The 15,106-nt window shown below is 37.4% G+C and overlaps 2 protein-coding genes across 5 annotated transcripts in view; one reads left to right on the forward strand and one right to left on the reverse strand.

Moving 5' to 3' along the window:
• The first annotated feature begins 711 nt into the window (after nucleotides 1–711).
• Nucleotides 712–15,035, forward strand: hnrnpm (heterogeneous nuclear ribonucleoprotein M). 2 transcript variants are annotated; one of them, XM_058761025.1, is made up of 16 exons: nucleotides 712–992; nucleotides 1,976–2,151; nucleotides 3,455–3,507; nucleotides 4,109–4,116; nucleotides 4,202–4,295; nucleotides 9,235–9,498; nucleotides 9,575–9,728; nucleotides 9,832–9,881; nucleotides 10,001–10,061; nucleotides 10,164–10,262; nucleotides 10,365–10,406; nucleotides 11,114–11,185; nucleotides 11,269–11,388; nucleotides 11,495–12,078; nucleotides 12,160–12,211; nucleotides 12,294–15,035. In XM_058761025.1, exons 1-16 carry the CDS (start codon nucleotides 946–948, stop codon nucleotides 12,455–12,457), a joined length of 2,040 nt encoding a protein of 679 aa, XP_058617008.1. In that variant the 5' UTR covers nucleotides 712–945; the 3' UTR covers nucleotides 12,458–15,035. The 2 variants fall into 2 exon arrangements, with proteins under 2 accessions (XP_058617008.1, XP_058617007.1); XM_058761024.1 differs by lacking the exon at nucleotides 10,365–10,406 and having other exon boundaries at nucleotides 714–992; nucleotides 3,455–4,116.
• Nucleotides 13,389–15,106, reverse strand: part of pip5k1ca (phosphatidylinositol-4-phosphate 5-kinase, type I, gamma a) — a 28,601-nt gene continuing 26,883 nt past the window's right edge. For all 3 annotated transcript variants that reach the window (XM_058761022.1, XM_058761021.1, XM_058761023.1), the window contains one exon: nucleotides 13,389–15,035. In XM_058761022.1, coding sequence (XP_058617005.1) covers nucleotides 15,033–15,035 — 3 coding nt within the window. In that variant the 3' untranslated portion in view covers nucleotides 13,389–15,032. The remainder of the gene's footprint in view (nucleotides 15,036–15,106) is intronic.

The following is a 15,106-nucleotide window of genomic DNA, read 5'->3' on the forward strand; positions in this document are numbered from 1 at the left end:
GTCACAATTATCTATTTAAATTACCTGGTGTGGGCTTTTACAGCATTTTAATATTATTTTAACAGAATTTAAAAAGCCTCATAGGATGTTGAATTACAATTTATATTTTTTTTAATAAAAGATTTGAAATAAAATGAGAATTGGATTTCCGCTGCATATTAAATTATGTGTTGTGTTTTATAGCATTATGTGGTGGAAATGACATTTCAAACATTTTTAGGAAAAACCTGGCAACACTTTTCATGCCTATAATTAATTAGCATTATGTATAGAAAACACTGAATACAAGGAAACATTATTAAAATGACAAAAAATGACAGTTTGAATGGAAAAATAATCTGATCACAAGTGATATTTTGATATTTACTTTGATTGTTCTTTGTTTTCTTCACACACATTTCACCTCAAGACTTTTCTTTGAAACACAAATATTATAATGAAGAAAAAAAATACTTAGGAGTGAAATTGTTCATTGTGGTGGAAATGTCCGATTGTTTTCACAATATTTGGCTCTCGTAATTTTTCGTATTTTTATAGACCTTCAGAAAACAAAAAAACGAAGCCTGAAATCTGTTAGGTTTCTAATAAAACTCAGCCTAGTAAAGTCATAATACGATAGTTATAACACAAACGAGGTATCGCATGTTAACTGGCCACCTGAGAGTTTAAACTGGAATGCGTCACGCGTTGTTTCCCATCATGCCTCGCTTCTAATATCAGCTTCGCGTTTTCTGTGTCGCCGCCATTTCAGCAGCGAAGGATTGAAGCAGCGGCTGAAGTCTTTCAGCGGTAGTGGCGACGCAACGGGACAACAACACGGCTAAGCAGCGACCCTCGTTGTTTTTACGACTTTAAACTCGTTTTATCTGAATCTAGACCTAGTCTGTGTGGTTTAGAACGGTTTAATCTGAAAACGGAGGAGGACCGCGAACATCTGAAGGCAAAATGTCGTCTGAGGTTAAATCAGAGAAGCCAGAGAAACAAGAACAAGGGTAACACGGCAACTGCATGCTTTTTATTCCATGTTTTGGCTTTTTTATATGGTTAAAACGATAGTAGGTACGGAATGTTTTGGGTGCATAATGCATTTTTACTAAGAATAGTTAGGTTCAAGTAAAATGTGAGCGTTAAAGGACAAACTCGTTTGTTTGGTTGGTGTCCTGATGAAACAAAGAGTCGTTGGATTCACAATGAGAGGAAACGAGCTAAGCAAAAATCATGCACGAAATGTGCCTAATACACAAAATAAAGCATGTAGACGAGATTTGAACGACTTTTTTTGTTACGCAACAAACAATATTTGAGTGTCCTTTGTTTGCTGCGGCCTAGTTTGCATGTCTGGTCATTTTCTTGCCCATTAGAAACGATGAATTGCTTGTGCTAGATGTTAACATCTAACAAAAATGTGAACAGTAGTTTTTTATTCATTAAAAAAGCTTACTTGTTCAATTGAATTTGTTGTATGTTTAAAAATATTAAATTAAAAAAAAAAAACGCACGTGTAAAAATATAGCATTTAACGGTTAGGAACAGTTTCCAAGTTTCGATAGCTGCAAACTCAACCCTGTTACCCAAGTTATTGTTAGAGGAAAACACATATATGTTTAATGCAAAGTTTTTTTGTTTTTATTTTTATTTTTCCCTCTCTCTCAGTAACTACAAAAACATTTATTTTTTTCAGACCGTCTAGAGTGACTGTCTAATTTGTAAAATTTTCAACCCTGTTATACATTTTAATGTTAAATTGTATTGCTGTAAAATAGAAAAAGTAAAAAAAAATCAGCCTTTTATACCATTTAGACATCTAAATTTTGGTAACAGGGTTTAGGAAATTTACACTGCATTGAACATGAATGGAAAATCTTAGAACGACTAGCCTAAATGTAGTTTTATCTCAAGCTTGATTGCATGGTTTTCTTGTTGGGTGGGATAACATTTATCGAATTGCATGTTTGTTTGTTTTTTCTCCATGCAGAAATGCTGTTAACGGCAAGTCCAACCATGAGTCGAGAAAGGAGAGGCCCCAGAAGCGCGGTGGCGGGGGCCGGTTTGAACCTTACGGGAACCCCAACAAGAGATACCGTGTGTTTGTCAGCAACATTCCCTATGATGTTAAATGGCAAACTCTGAAAGATCTCATGAAGGAAAAAGGTATGTTTTCGTTATACTTAGTTGTACATCCTAGGTTAGCTTAGAGCCATGGAGCTTTATTTTTAGTTTTGGGGGGTTCGAAGGTGGCCACCTACTCAGTTGCTTTAGGTCAGAGGATAAACATCCCATCATGGGGAAGTGGTCTGTTGGAAAAGTGTCTTGTCTGTTGTGGAAAATGATAAATAATTCAAGCTTGCTAATGTTGGTGGATGGCACTTTAAAATTGTGCGAATTGCACGTACACATAAAACTGAGTCTAATCCATTCATATGAATCTGATGCCATCATTCGGTCTCTTTGGCTTTGGAGAAAGTGTGTAGTTTTCACCCTAACCTGTTGGTTAGTATTTCAGAACAATCTATGAGTGGTCATTTTCCCTATCCATGTGTAGCAGCCCCTCCATGCCTAATGATTCGTACGCATGGGAAATTTCATGTGGAAATTGTTGCCTGTAGAATTAAATTGCATTTTCTTTTTTAGGTGAATGCCAGAGTGAATGTTGTTGCAGCTGATCTTCATTATTGTGCCCTTAAAAAATGGATGTGATTGATTTCTGGGGGTACAGGTCTACAGAGTAAAGCAGCTTCTTAAGCTGGTCCTTGTTTTATCATATGGACAGACGTTCTTGCTGGAGAAATGCCAGGTGGTTCTTCGAGGTAGTTTTTGACAAACAGACTAGACCTGGTTTGGGTTTGCAGTCTCATCTAATTCTATTCTTGAGTGTTCATCCAACTGGACGTGTTGGAGCTGGTTTGGCTAATCGATTAAATTCAAGAGTCCAATTGTTTAGTTGGAAGCCAAGTTGGTTTCAGGTGGACGAGGTTTTGGTTTCTGTAACTTCAAACCATTTATTTTATAACATAGGTTTAGCTATTTTTATTCAGTAAAATAATTTTATTTTTTTTAGTTTTTGCCCTAACGATACGGTTTAGGTGTGTCGAATGTTTTGGAGGTAGTCGAAGACTTGTTAACCTTACCAGAAAAGGTTCTTTGACGTCCAACAAAGGCCATAGTTGACAATCCATCCAATTTCGATGGCTCGGCAGGTCAAATCCTTTTGGTCAGTCTTGGATGTTGAGGTTCCCAGCAAGGACAGCTTAAGAAGTTTTCCTCAATACACTTTACAGCTTGCTTCTTGTAGACCTGTACCAGAATTTGTGCTGCTGAGGTGCTGGGGGAGGAGGCTCTGGACTCGCAGGCCGAGCTCACTCTCACCGTCCCCCCGTTTGTGTCTGCTCTAAACCCCAATTGTTCTCTCGGCTTCTCTCCCCTTGGTGTGTGTCGTCTGGAATCTGATTTGTAGTGGGTGAGGTAACGTACGTGGAACACTTAATGGACGGAGAAGGCAAATCAAGGGTAAGTGCAAGAGACGAACCTCCATTTGTCCGCTTGAGTTCTTACATGTACTCTTAGATTTTAATGTGGGATGTTCAGGACTGGGTTGAGAGTTCAAAAAGTGTCGTCTTGGGTGGCATTTGAACAAAAACGGACGCCGACTGCGGTTCTGAGTGGAACCGCAGGGATCGTTTCCCAGCTATATAGTAATTCTGGTTCTCGTGTGTTTAAGAGGTAGCATTTTTTTTTTTTTTTTTGCACTGCGAGTCTCATTATTGGACTTCAGGTGGTGTTCAGTAACTAAACATGGCGTCAATGATTTGTTGAGTGACTCAACTAGTGGGATAACAACAGAAATGGAGCCTGAATGAGTAATTGGAACTGAAGGCCGCTTGTGTATTCTGGTCGTCAATTAATCCTGTCAGCCATTTTGAGTTTGAATGTAATTATGTAACTGTTGAACACCACAGAGAAGTATTATATGAATATTCTATATCAATTTAGTGTGTCTGAAGTATTTTTCCTGAGTCAGTTTTCGGTGATTTCTTGTGGCGCTTGTCTAATTGTCTCTCTCGTTCCTGTTTTGTTTGTTCATCTTGGCTGGTTTGCTGACTGATCAAAGGGTTGTGCGTAAGTATCATTCAGACCATTGATCATTTATCATTTGTAGCTTTTGAACAACTCTTGCTAACCTTTTTTTTTTTTTTATAAATAGGGTGGTTGAGTTCAGAACTGAAGAGCTCATGAAAAAGGCTGTAGAGAAAGTCAACAAACATGTCATGAACGGTCGTCCTCTCAAGGTCAAAGAGGTGAGTGCATTTTGCAGATGAATAACACTGGGTAAATGTAAATCAAATGATCTCCTTTTTTTTTCTTTTTTTTTGGCAGCAGCATTAAGTTTCTGTACAATTTCAACTCGTGCCATAAGAACCAAAAAAATCATTGTATTCTTCTGTGCTGTTTTTAATATGAATATTAGCTAATTAAGTATGAATTAATATATTAATTCGGGGTGTCAATGGTAACGCTTTTTTATTTATTTTTTTTTACACAAATTAATCGTTTGATAAGGTTTGACCCCAACTTCTTGCCGTCATCGCAGCATGGAAGGTTATCTGTCATTGTGTGATGAGGGTACAGCACCAGTGTTGCCAGGGTAATGGCACAAGTGGGCTATTTTGAAAATACAGTCGTGGGAAATTACAGAGCTGTGGGTTGCGTTTTTTGGGCTACTTTTATAATGTACCTTGGCTGCCCAAAGTGTATATACAGGGTGGCTGTGGGTCCTTAAAAAGTCTTAAAATGTATTAAATAAAGTTTTGTTTAACCCTTTAAAACCGGCTGTGTCGGCGCCGACACATCAGACCAAGCTGTATTCATGTTACCATAACTCTTCTACCGTTTGGACTATCAAAATAATTCAAATTGCTCCTGATAGCAGACAACATGCGCTTTTCGGCAATATATGGCTTATTACGGTAATTTCTTGCGCTCCGTCAACAAATGACGGCAGATTTCCGGGAGAGCGGGAAGGGAGAATTTGAATGGAGAGATAGGGAGCGCGGAGTTTATTGCATAAAATAATAAACAAAATGAACAAAAACATGGTCAAGGAGGAGTAAACAGCATAAGAGTCGATTAGGATGATTTTGATGAGACTTTGGGAGCAGGCTGAGTGAGACTTTTCACATGTGGTGTGTGCGTCGCTATAATGAGTCCGCATGTAAATGAATGGGTGCACGCATGTACATGCATGTGTAAATGTGTGCGTGTATGAACAAAAAAGCCTCCTGAATGAAAACTGTGCAACCCAGTGTCCCAAAAATACTTGTATATATGTATTATAGTTGAATTTTGAAGTAAGAAGTGTTGGATTATTTCGATCATGATTTTTCTCTTTTTTTTTTCTAAATAATAAAAAAAAATTCCTTTTTTTTTATTTGTCTATTTAAATTCTGTTTACAAACTCAACACAAGATTAATGGTCAAACTGTACTTTTTGGAAAGCCATTTGTTTTCTGAAAAAAATGACACCTTGCACTTGATAATAGCACATTCTGTTAGAATTTTACAGTCAAATAAACAAAATGTGTGAAAATGACCTATTTTACCCTTAGGTTTTAAAGGGTTAAAGGCCTTAAAAGTCTTAATGTCTTGAATTCAGATTCAGTGGGTCTTAAATATCTTCGGTCTCATTACCGCAAAAGTTTCACCAGTCTGACGGACCCAGTGACTGTTTACAATCATTGGACAGACGGAAGATTACTGCGTCATCAGAGAGTTGCGGTAGCAGAATGCAGGTCGAATACCACCAGCTCGCTGACAAGCCTCCTAGCTGCTTTAAATGGGTTAATGCAAGTTTACTGAAGAATTGCTCGAGGATTTTACTTGCCCGACGGGACAAACAGCTTGATTAAAACTTAAGTGATATTTTATTACATTCAGCGTAAACAGCGATCGATAATGGATCATGTATTTCTGGTATCAATGTTGCGCTGTTGAGGCTCATGCTGCCCGTCTCTGTGAGAGACTTATGTGGAGAAATCAAATCAAATGAGCATAACGGCAAACATAAAGAAACTCACAGAACAAACTGAGGTAAAAATTCTAAATGTTTAGTTTATTTATAACATGATGATGATGATAATACCATGACAAGGGGACTATTTTGCTGAATATTTTCATGATTGCAAATGTTACATTGATTTTGGCTCAAGAAACAAGTAGTTATGTAGTTACTTACATTTTAGACAGAATATGACTGTTTTGTTCCATTTCACCAACGAAAATAGTTCCAAACAAAGATCAGAAGTATTGCACATTCTCCAAGCAGCACTCGCATTTTTGTTCCTGAATGATTCAGTGTTTTGAATGAATTGGTTGAATGAATAAGTGACTTACCGCCACCTACTGGTGGTTTAGTTAGTTTAAAGGGGTGGTTTACTGCGATTTCACTTTTTTCATTTTAAATAGTGTGTAATGTTGCTGTTGGTGCATGAACAGTATCTGCAAAGTTGCTGCGCTGAAAGTTCAATGTAAGCGGAGATATCGTCTTTTAAAAATCAGGTAGTTTAAAAAACGACTCGTATAGGACTACAACGAGATACTTCCTGGGTTGCATACGTAAAAAAAACATAAATTTGCATCAACCCCTCCCTCCGGAACATGCAAAAAAGGGGGCAAGGCCATGTTCTGCGGCTTTGTCGAAGAGGAAGAGTTATAGTGGAGAGTTGTAGTCATGCTGTCGAAACGGTGTTATTTTCACCCAGCTGTCAGGTCTTCTGTGTTCGGGCTTCCCACGGACGCTGTAGTGGTTTCAGAGAATCAGGAAGTCAACCGGTCGTTCAAACGACAGAGGAGAAAGCGGCTTACAATAAAGGTGAAATATATGAAAAAAGGCGTTTTTTAACAAACGAAACACGAAGACATGTTATATTGCACCCCATAAACACAATCAAGCAAAGAAAAAAAGCAGTAAACCACCCCTTTAAAAGTATGCATTTTTCCACCAACATTTCTTATTTGTATATTCAAAAAAAAACATTTAAAACAATCTCATAACATTTATTTATTGTGGTTGTAAATTTGTAGTGCAAATTATTTAATTTTATTGCTAACAGCCCTGTTGTGTATATTAAATTTCCTCATCAGTTGTAAGAATTTGACATGAAAGATGACGCATACATTTAATAAGGTTATAAAATATTGGACTTTATGGAGGTAAATAACAACCTGGGGTAAATATTAAAAACATGCAGATTTAAATATGTAAATGCTGAATAGAAAACTGATGAAAATATTGCTTCATTTACACCACCAAAAATATTGCTGATGTGGAGCTTTTGAGGGATATTTTGTATGGGATATTGTCTTCAGATATGAAAAGTTCTCTGTATATCGTAATAATAAATAGCATTTTTGACAGCAGCGATTTGTTTTCTTTTTAAATTTAAAAACACATTCAATATTAAATATTACATTTACGTATGTAATGTGTATTTCCTTCTCAGGTTTGGTCTTAAATTTTATATATGGTGGTATTAAAGGTCTTAAAGTCTTAAATCTAACTTGTTCATATCTGTAGACACCCTGTAGACAAATAAAAATAAAAAATAGATCCTTTTACTAATGTGTATTATACTTGGAATGTATCCCTGGCAACTTAAGAACGGAGAGACGGTTGTAACATCAAACAATGTGAGTTTCAGCAGAGCATACATAAGGCTTTTACACAGCAGAAATAAACATGACAACAGCCACTATAGATTATATAAGATAATAGAGACACGATTACGATAGGATATTTGGATGATTTTCTTGAGGTGGATGTGTACATCTGAAATGCTAATTTGTGCAGCGATTATAAAAGGCTATAAATGGCATATTTTAACAACAGTAAACGACCAAATTCCACGTGATCGCAAAAGGAAGATATTACAAACACTCGACGGTGGTTTGAAGTGAGTTCTGAGTAAAAGTGTACTATTAATCTCAGAAATTGTCTTATGCAGCATGATGCTAATGTTAGCTCTAATGCAGCTGCAGAACAGGTCCAATTCTTCTTCATAATGCATTTTGTCATAATACTTCACATAAGGTCGCAAGAAATGTTTTGTTGTATTTTTAGAAATACTTTTGATAATAGGTTGGTAAATGTATACTGGGATTGAAGCGATGTGGCTTGGTAAACGTTTTATTGTCAGTATAATGGCTGAATAAAAACAAAAGGATAAGGATTGTCTCATACCTGGCAGAAGTGTGAAAGGTTCTGTTTCCTTAAACCAGTGTCTTTTTTTTTTTTTTTTTTTCCCTAACACATTTACAGGTAAATTCTAGTATTTTAAATTTGCGATTAATCACAGTCCATGACTGATTAACACGATCAAATTTAATCGATTGACAGCACTAATTTTAATATTATATCCATTGATATAACAATGCAGTTTTTTTTTTTTTTTTACATTTTTCAAATTTATGAAATATTTTTTAGAGACTATTAGAAACGCTGACAAGATTGTACAAATAGTGTACTTTTATTTGTCCGTTAGGTTGTGTGAAACACTTTTTGCAATCATTTCAGTTATAAAAATGTTTAATTTTTCTATTGTTTATATAAATGTTAAATGATACCAAGATATTAGTGTACCGTGTGTGGAAGAATTGCTCTGTGAAATGTATCTTTTCCTCATTCAGCTTTTTCCCATTTTAATTTTCCTAGACTGTTCTAATGGTTGAATTGTATTAATCAACAAGCATGTCTATTTTATGGAAAGCATGAAACTTACACAATTTAACATGAATTTATTAACAAAATTAGGCCTACATTAAGGCCCTGGGAAATGGTCCCCCTTAAATTGTTAAAAAGGATTTTTTACCAATTTCAGTGTTTTCCATTAATTATCTGGGTTCCATTTTTAATGCTTACATTAAATTGTAATAATCAAAAGCATCTTTAATGAACTGATTTTATATATATATATATATATAATTTATATAGTGACATCCAGCTTTAATACAGTAAATTTCTTTATGACTGGATTCCACATTTTCTGCATCACGGAAATCATAGGGCCCTACATTTTTTAGTATTAAAAAAATTGTAGAGTTGTTATAAAGTAACAAGGCATGATTGTTAAAATAGCGTCTTCAAAAAACCATGTTAAAATCATAGTGTTTTATACTGCCAGCAAAATCAACAAATGTCAGTATTTGATGTTGGATGTATTAAACATCTTGTGCTTCTCTAAGGATCCAGATGGAGTGATTGCCCAGCGTGAAGCTAATCGGGCTCACGGGGGTGGGGGTGGTGGTGGTGGAGGTGGACCCCCAGGCATGGGTGGAGGAATGGGAGGAGGCATGGGTGGAGGAATGGGCATGGGGATGGGCCCAGGGCCTGGCGGTCCTTCCATGGTCAACATCCCTCCCAGTCTCATGAACAACCCCAACATCCCCAACGAGATCATCCACGGTCTTCAGGCTGGAAAAATTGGAAGCACCATTTTTGTGGCCAATGTAAGACTTTGAATCCATTCTGAAACCATATGTCCCATATTTTGAAACTTGACCCCTGACTTTCCATATTCCACAGCTGGACTACAAGGTTGGATGGAAGAAGCTCAAGGAGGTGTTTGGAATGGCTGGAGCGGTTGTGCGTGCAGATATCCTGGAGGATAAAGACGGGAAGAGCAGGGGAATGGGAACGGTCACATTTGAGATGCCCATTGAGGCTGTTCAAGCAGTCTGTATCCTTCACAGTAGCTTTTGATGTGTGGCGTTGATTGGAATAAGGATGTTTAATGCTATTTAAAATGTGCAATGCTTGAAGTTTTCCTTAATGGATGTTAGCAATGTTCAACGGGCAGCTCCTCTTCAACAGGGTCATGCATGTCAAACTGGTAAGTAATCACATGGGTTTAACATGGAAGCTTGTTTTTGGCTTCTCCAGAAGTTTAGTGGTACATTGCCAATATGATTTTTAAACTCCTCAATTCACTTCTTTACACTGTCTTTTCAGGATGAGAAATCCCTTCCCAAAGGTGACTTTGCACCCCCAGACCGTCCTCCAGCGCTTCCTCGTAAGTGATAACTTCATATTAACATTTGCTGTATGGACCATCAGCCATAAAACTTGTAGTTGGCTAGTTTCTTCTCTAAACCAGTTCCACCGTGTCATGCAGGTGGTCTGAGTGGTGTCGGTCTCGGTCTGGGACCCGGCGGTCAACCCATCGACGCTACCCAGCTCAACCGGGGTGGGATGGGCAACATGGGACCAGGAGGTAACAGCGTGATGCATGTTGGTTTTTTGGGAATGTTTCCTCTTGTACGCACTCACTGAACATCACTCCCCTCCCCTCTCCATGAAATCATTTTCTCCATAGGAATGGATGGAATGGGATTTGGTGGCATGGGTAGAATGGGAGGTATGTGGTTCATCTCATCAGCCATTTTTTTTTTTTTTTTTTTTGGGCCTGTTTTGATCCCATCTGGAAAGGACCTCCAGGTGTTACTGGTTTGATTTGCATACTGTAGTTCAAGGGTGCTCAGTCCATTTGGATGGGCATTATCCAAACTTCACTGACCTCCATAAAACTGTGGTGTAATTTTGAAGCAGCACAATGTTGTTTTTATTCTTCCATATTTTGTGTACTACGAATTGTGAAGTTATTTGTGTAGTACTGATTTACAATGAATTTTTATTTTATTTTTTTTTAATGTTACTGCGCTATAAACTTAGTTGAAGGTTTTATTTTCTAAGCTGCTGCTTATTTTATCCACTATGAATTATCTACAAGGTTTTATTCTCAATTTTAAAAGTGCTGCATATTTGTATCTATGAAATTATCGTTACTTATTTATTTTTTTCAATAAATACTGCTTATTTTTATCCCTTATGAATTGAGTTATCAAGGTTTTATTTTTTTACGTTAAGTAAAAAGGAATCAAGTTATCTCAGTGTTTTTTTTGTATTTTATTTTTTACTTTTGCTGCTTTCATCCACTAATAAATAAAACCTGCAAAGTAACACTATTCATCACATTGCTGTTTTTATGTACTGTTTTGAATTGTGAATTCTTGTGTGGGTTTTTTTTTCTCATATGAATTGAACTCAAATGTTATTGATCTTCAGGGATGGATAATTTTGGAGGTGGTATGAACAACATGGACCGTTTCGGCCCTTCTGGAATGGGAAGAATGAATGGTAAAAAAAAAAAATTGTTTTTATTTGTTTTAATGTTTTGCCAGTAGTTAGGTTTGAAATGGTTTTTTTTTTTTTAATTGCAGATATGGATCGTGGAATTGGCGGCGGCGGCGGCGGCGGTGGCTTTGATAGAGATTTTGGTGGCCGTAATGACATGGGTATGTCCCGTAGCAACTTCGGAGACTCGTTTGACCGAGGAATGGGTTGGTAACGTTTAACCTTTGCTCCTTTAGATTTCTTGGGTAGTTACATAATGTTAATTCTAAAATCCTTTTTTTTTTTTTTTTTGGTTCAAAATTTGATTACCAGGAAACTCCATGGGAATGGATCGCATGAATTCTGGCATGGACCGGCTTGGCGGTGGTATGGACCGCATGGGAGGACTGGACCGAATGGGAATGGATCGCATGGACCGCATGTCTGATCTTGACCGATTGGGTTCTGGCTTCGACCGAATGGGTACAGGGCTTGACCGACTGGGGCCCAGTATGGATCGGCTGGGATCAGGCCTTGACCGCATGAGCTCCAGTGTGGACCGCATGGGCCCTGGTGGGTTCGACCGCTTGGGCCCGTCCAGCATGGATCGTATGAGCGGCGGGATGGACTTTGCCTCCCCTATAGGCATGGACAGGATGAACACAGGCCTCGACCGAATGGGTTCAAACTTCGACCGCATGGGCTCCGGTGGCATGGACCGCTTCCCCTCCTCAGGTCTTGACCGCATGGGTTCCGGCATGGACCGGATGGGCTCTGGTGGCGTTGGTGGGCAGTTTGACAGACCTGCTGATCTGGATCGTGGCAATTTCGGGACTCCTTTCAGTGGGTCTGGACAAGGAGGGCCAGGGACTGGTGGAGCCAATGCCAGGAAGGGCTGCCAGATTTTTGTCAGAAATGTAAGCATTTGATCTTAACTTCCCATATATATATTTAAAAATAAATTCCCTCATTCATAATGTAATTGTCTATTTTTGCAGCTGCCCTTTGACTTCACTTGGAAGATGTTGAAGGACACTTTCAATTCATGTGGTAAGGCACTTTCCTATCAGACTTGTCTCAGCATTTCTTGCTCAGTTTGGTCAATCGATATGGCTTGTGTGTTTTCTATCAGGCATTGTGCAGTATGCAGACATAAAGATGGAGAACGGCAAGTCCAAGGGTTGCGGTGTGGTGCGCTTTGACAGTCCTGAGACCGCCGAGCGAGCCTGTCGCACCATGAACGGCTACCGGCTCAACGGGCGAGAGATTGACGTCAGGATTGACAGAAATGCATAATCGTCATCTTTGCCTACTGATTCCTTCCACCCCCTCACTATGCTTTCCAAATTATTTGTCAGTTACATATTTGTGCCGAATGGTACACTTTTAGTTTTGCTTATGACTTTTAGAGACCAAATGTTTTTTGTTTTGTTTTTTTCTCCCCAATTTTTATTGTGATGCTTTCCAAGAAATTGCCTTTGTTAAAGGTTTGCTAATAAATCTCAACATTGAGAAATTGGCAGTGGTGTTGTGTGGTGCTTTTCAGTCATGTTTGGCATTATTTGGTGCTGCAAGTATAAAGCATGTATGTGTTGTGACTTTAAATATAAAGGGTTGTGGGTTTTTTTTTTTTTTTTGGTACTGCAGTTTTTAAAGCTTTATTTACCTTTAAAATATACAAAATATTTTATAGTGTTTAACTTTAAAAGGTTAGCCGTTTTTGTTTTGTAGTGGCTTTTTTTTTTTTTTTTTGAATCCAGTTGGGTCCATGAAAGTTGTTAACCTTGAACCTGTTGCAAAATCTGCTTGGGGAAATTTTTCATCCTCATGTGAAATTACCGATTGCATGGAACCTTATTAAAATTTACTGGACTTCGCCTGTGGAAATTCATCGAATAAAAAATTAGTAATAGTTCTTGTTCATATTAAGGACAAGTGGAGTGATGAAACAACGTCCCAGAGGTTTTGCAGGTTACGAGGCAACTTTTAATTCACTTCATGATGTTTATGAATGTATGTATAATCGCACACAAAACAGCTACTGTGGTAAATCATAGTTTGTGCTCAAATTCAAAATATGTGGTTTTCAAATTTTATACCACCACATCAGAACCAAAGATCATAGTTAACTATTTATATTCATTTAATTTGTGATGAATAAACTAACGGACAGTTTTTGAAAAAATCTGAATGGTACAAGAACAAAAAAACAAAAGAATCTTGTGAATCAAGTCCGTGAGCTGTATTTATTTAAGGATCTGAACAAATGTACACACATCGGCCCATTGGTCATGGTCTTTCCATAGAGATAAATGTCTATGCTGTACATCAATGTCAATAGACTCACATTTCATCATGCTCTTTTGCTATTTAGGGGGGCACACAGGTTTTTGACCACACGTACACACGCAAACACAGCTCAACTTTTGGAAGAGTAAGCGATTGATACAGTTGTATGTCTTTGACCGTATAGACTTTACAATCCCAACCGCAAAGTGTACACATGATACAAAGAAACAGACTCGAACACAAGAAAACGTCCTCGACGCTGGAAGAATGGGTGGGTTCGTGTGGACCTATAGGACACCTTTCGCAAGCCACTTGTGCAAAATAAAATACAAAAGAAAACTTCAAATAACATTTAAAATAGATTTTATATGTATTTAAAGATCTATATACAAATTCTCTAAGACACTATCATTGGTGAACCAGAAAGAAAGACTGAATCAGTGAATAGTTTATAACTACAATAGGATTTAGGTTGGCAAAAAATAAGGCAACCAAAATATGCATGTGCTACACTTTACAAATGTATTGCTGCAGTAGTCCCTTTATTTTAGATACAACAGCAATACCAATAGCAACTGGCCACTGCACATTATAAGAATCAGTGTTGCACACTTTCATTGTAAAATGAGACACTCGCTTACTCAAAACCACAAACACGCTCAATGCATAGGCACACACACAAATTCTATACATGTGGATTTACAATTTAATGTTTTAACTTAAATATTTCTGATTGCGATTATGGTAACAAGTTGTTTTTCATATTTGGCCTCCCACATAATAAGTTTGGTCCCATCTTTCAGTTTAACATGTCTTCTAATAACCAGGCCCTGATGACTTTGTACTGGATTTTGGCGGGAAAATCTGTGGAACAAATTTAAATTACCAGAATGTACAAAAATTAGCTAAAACAAGAATATAAAGATCAGGTGATGTGGAAAATGCCATTCTCTATAACCTCCAGAATCCGTTATCAGTCCTAATTTTTAAAATTAAATTGAAAAAAAAGAGAACATTATGGGACTTTGGTTATTGCCAAATTTCACACATCAAACAGCCACTTGTTGGAATTTCATAACTCTGAAACACTGAACACTATTGCTGGCATAATATTTTTCAGAAGAACCAATAAAACTAAAGCAAACCATGTTTGTGTATATATAAGGACTGCGACAGAACTTTAATTCTTCAACAGTTACGAAACAAACAATGCTACCTGATGACCAAGGCGCATTAACAACTTGCGACCCCTAAAACAAATTTAAATAAAAATAATAACCTACAACCCACTCATGGGAAAAGTCTTGAGTCCCAGAGTTCAAATCGGAAAACATGTTCACAGTATGTAAATTAGACAATAAATGAAACACAAAACAATCAAAAAATAACTGAACATGAATATTTTCATTATTACTCATAAATAAGTCTGGACATTGGTATTACTACTTGCTTGGTGTTGTTTATGGAATGGGTGAAAGGACGATGAAAATGATGCTTAAGTTGCGAAAAAGTCCGACCAGTAGAGCTTCCGGACGTCTGAAGAGTCCGAACCTTGTAGCTGCCCCTCTTTCCTGAGGTCTTATTACTGTTGGGACACATTGAAATTTATGCAATTAATATCCAAGGAATAACAGACAATGGATCATCAACGTCAAG

This window comes from Onychostoma macrolepis, chromosome 22 (assembly GCF_012432095.1).
Source record: "Onychostoma macrolepis isolate SWU-2019 chromosome 22, ASM1243209v1, whole genome shotgun sequence".
Classification (NCBI taxonomy): domain Eukaryota; kingdom Metazoa; phylum Chordata; class Actinopteri; order Cypriniformes; family Cyprinidae; genus Onychostoma; species Onychostoma macrolepis.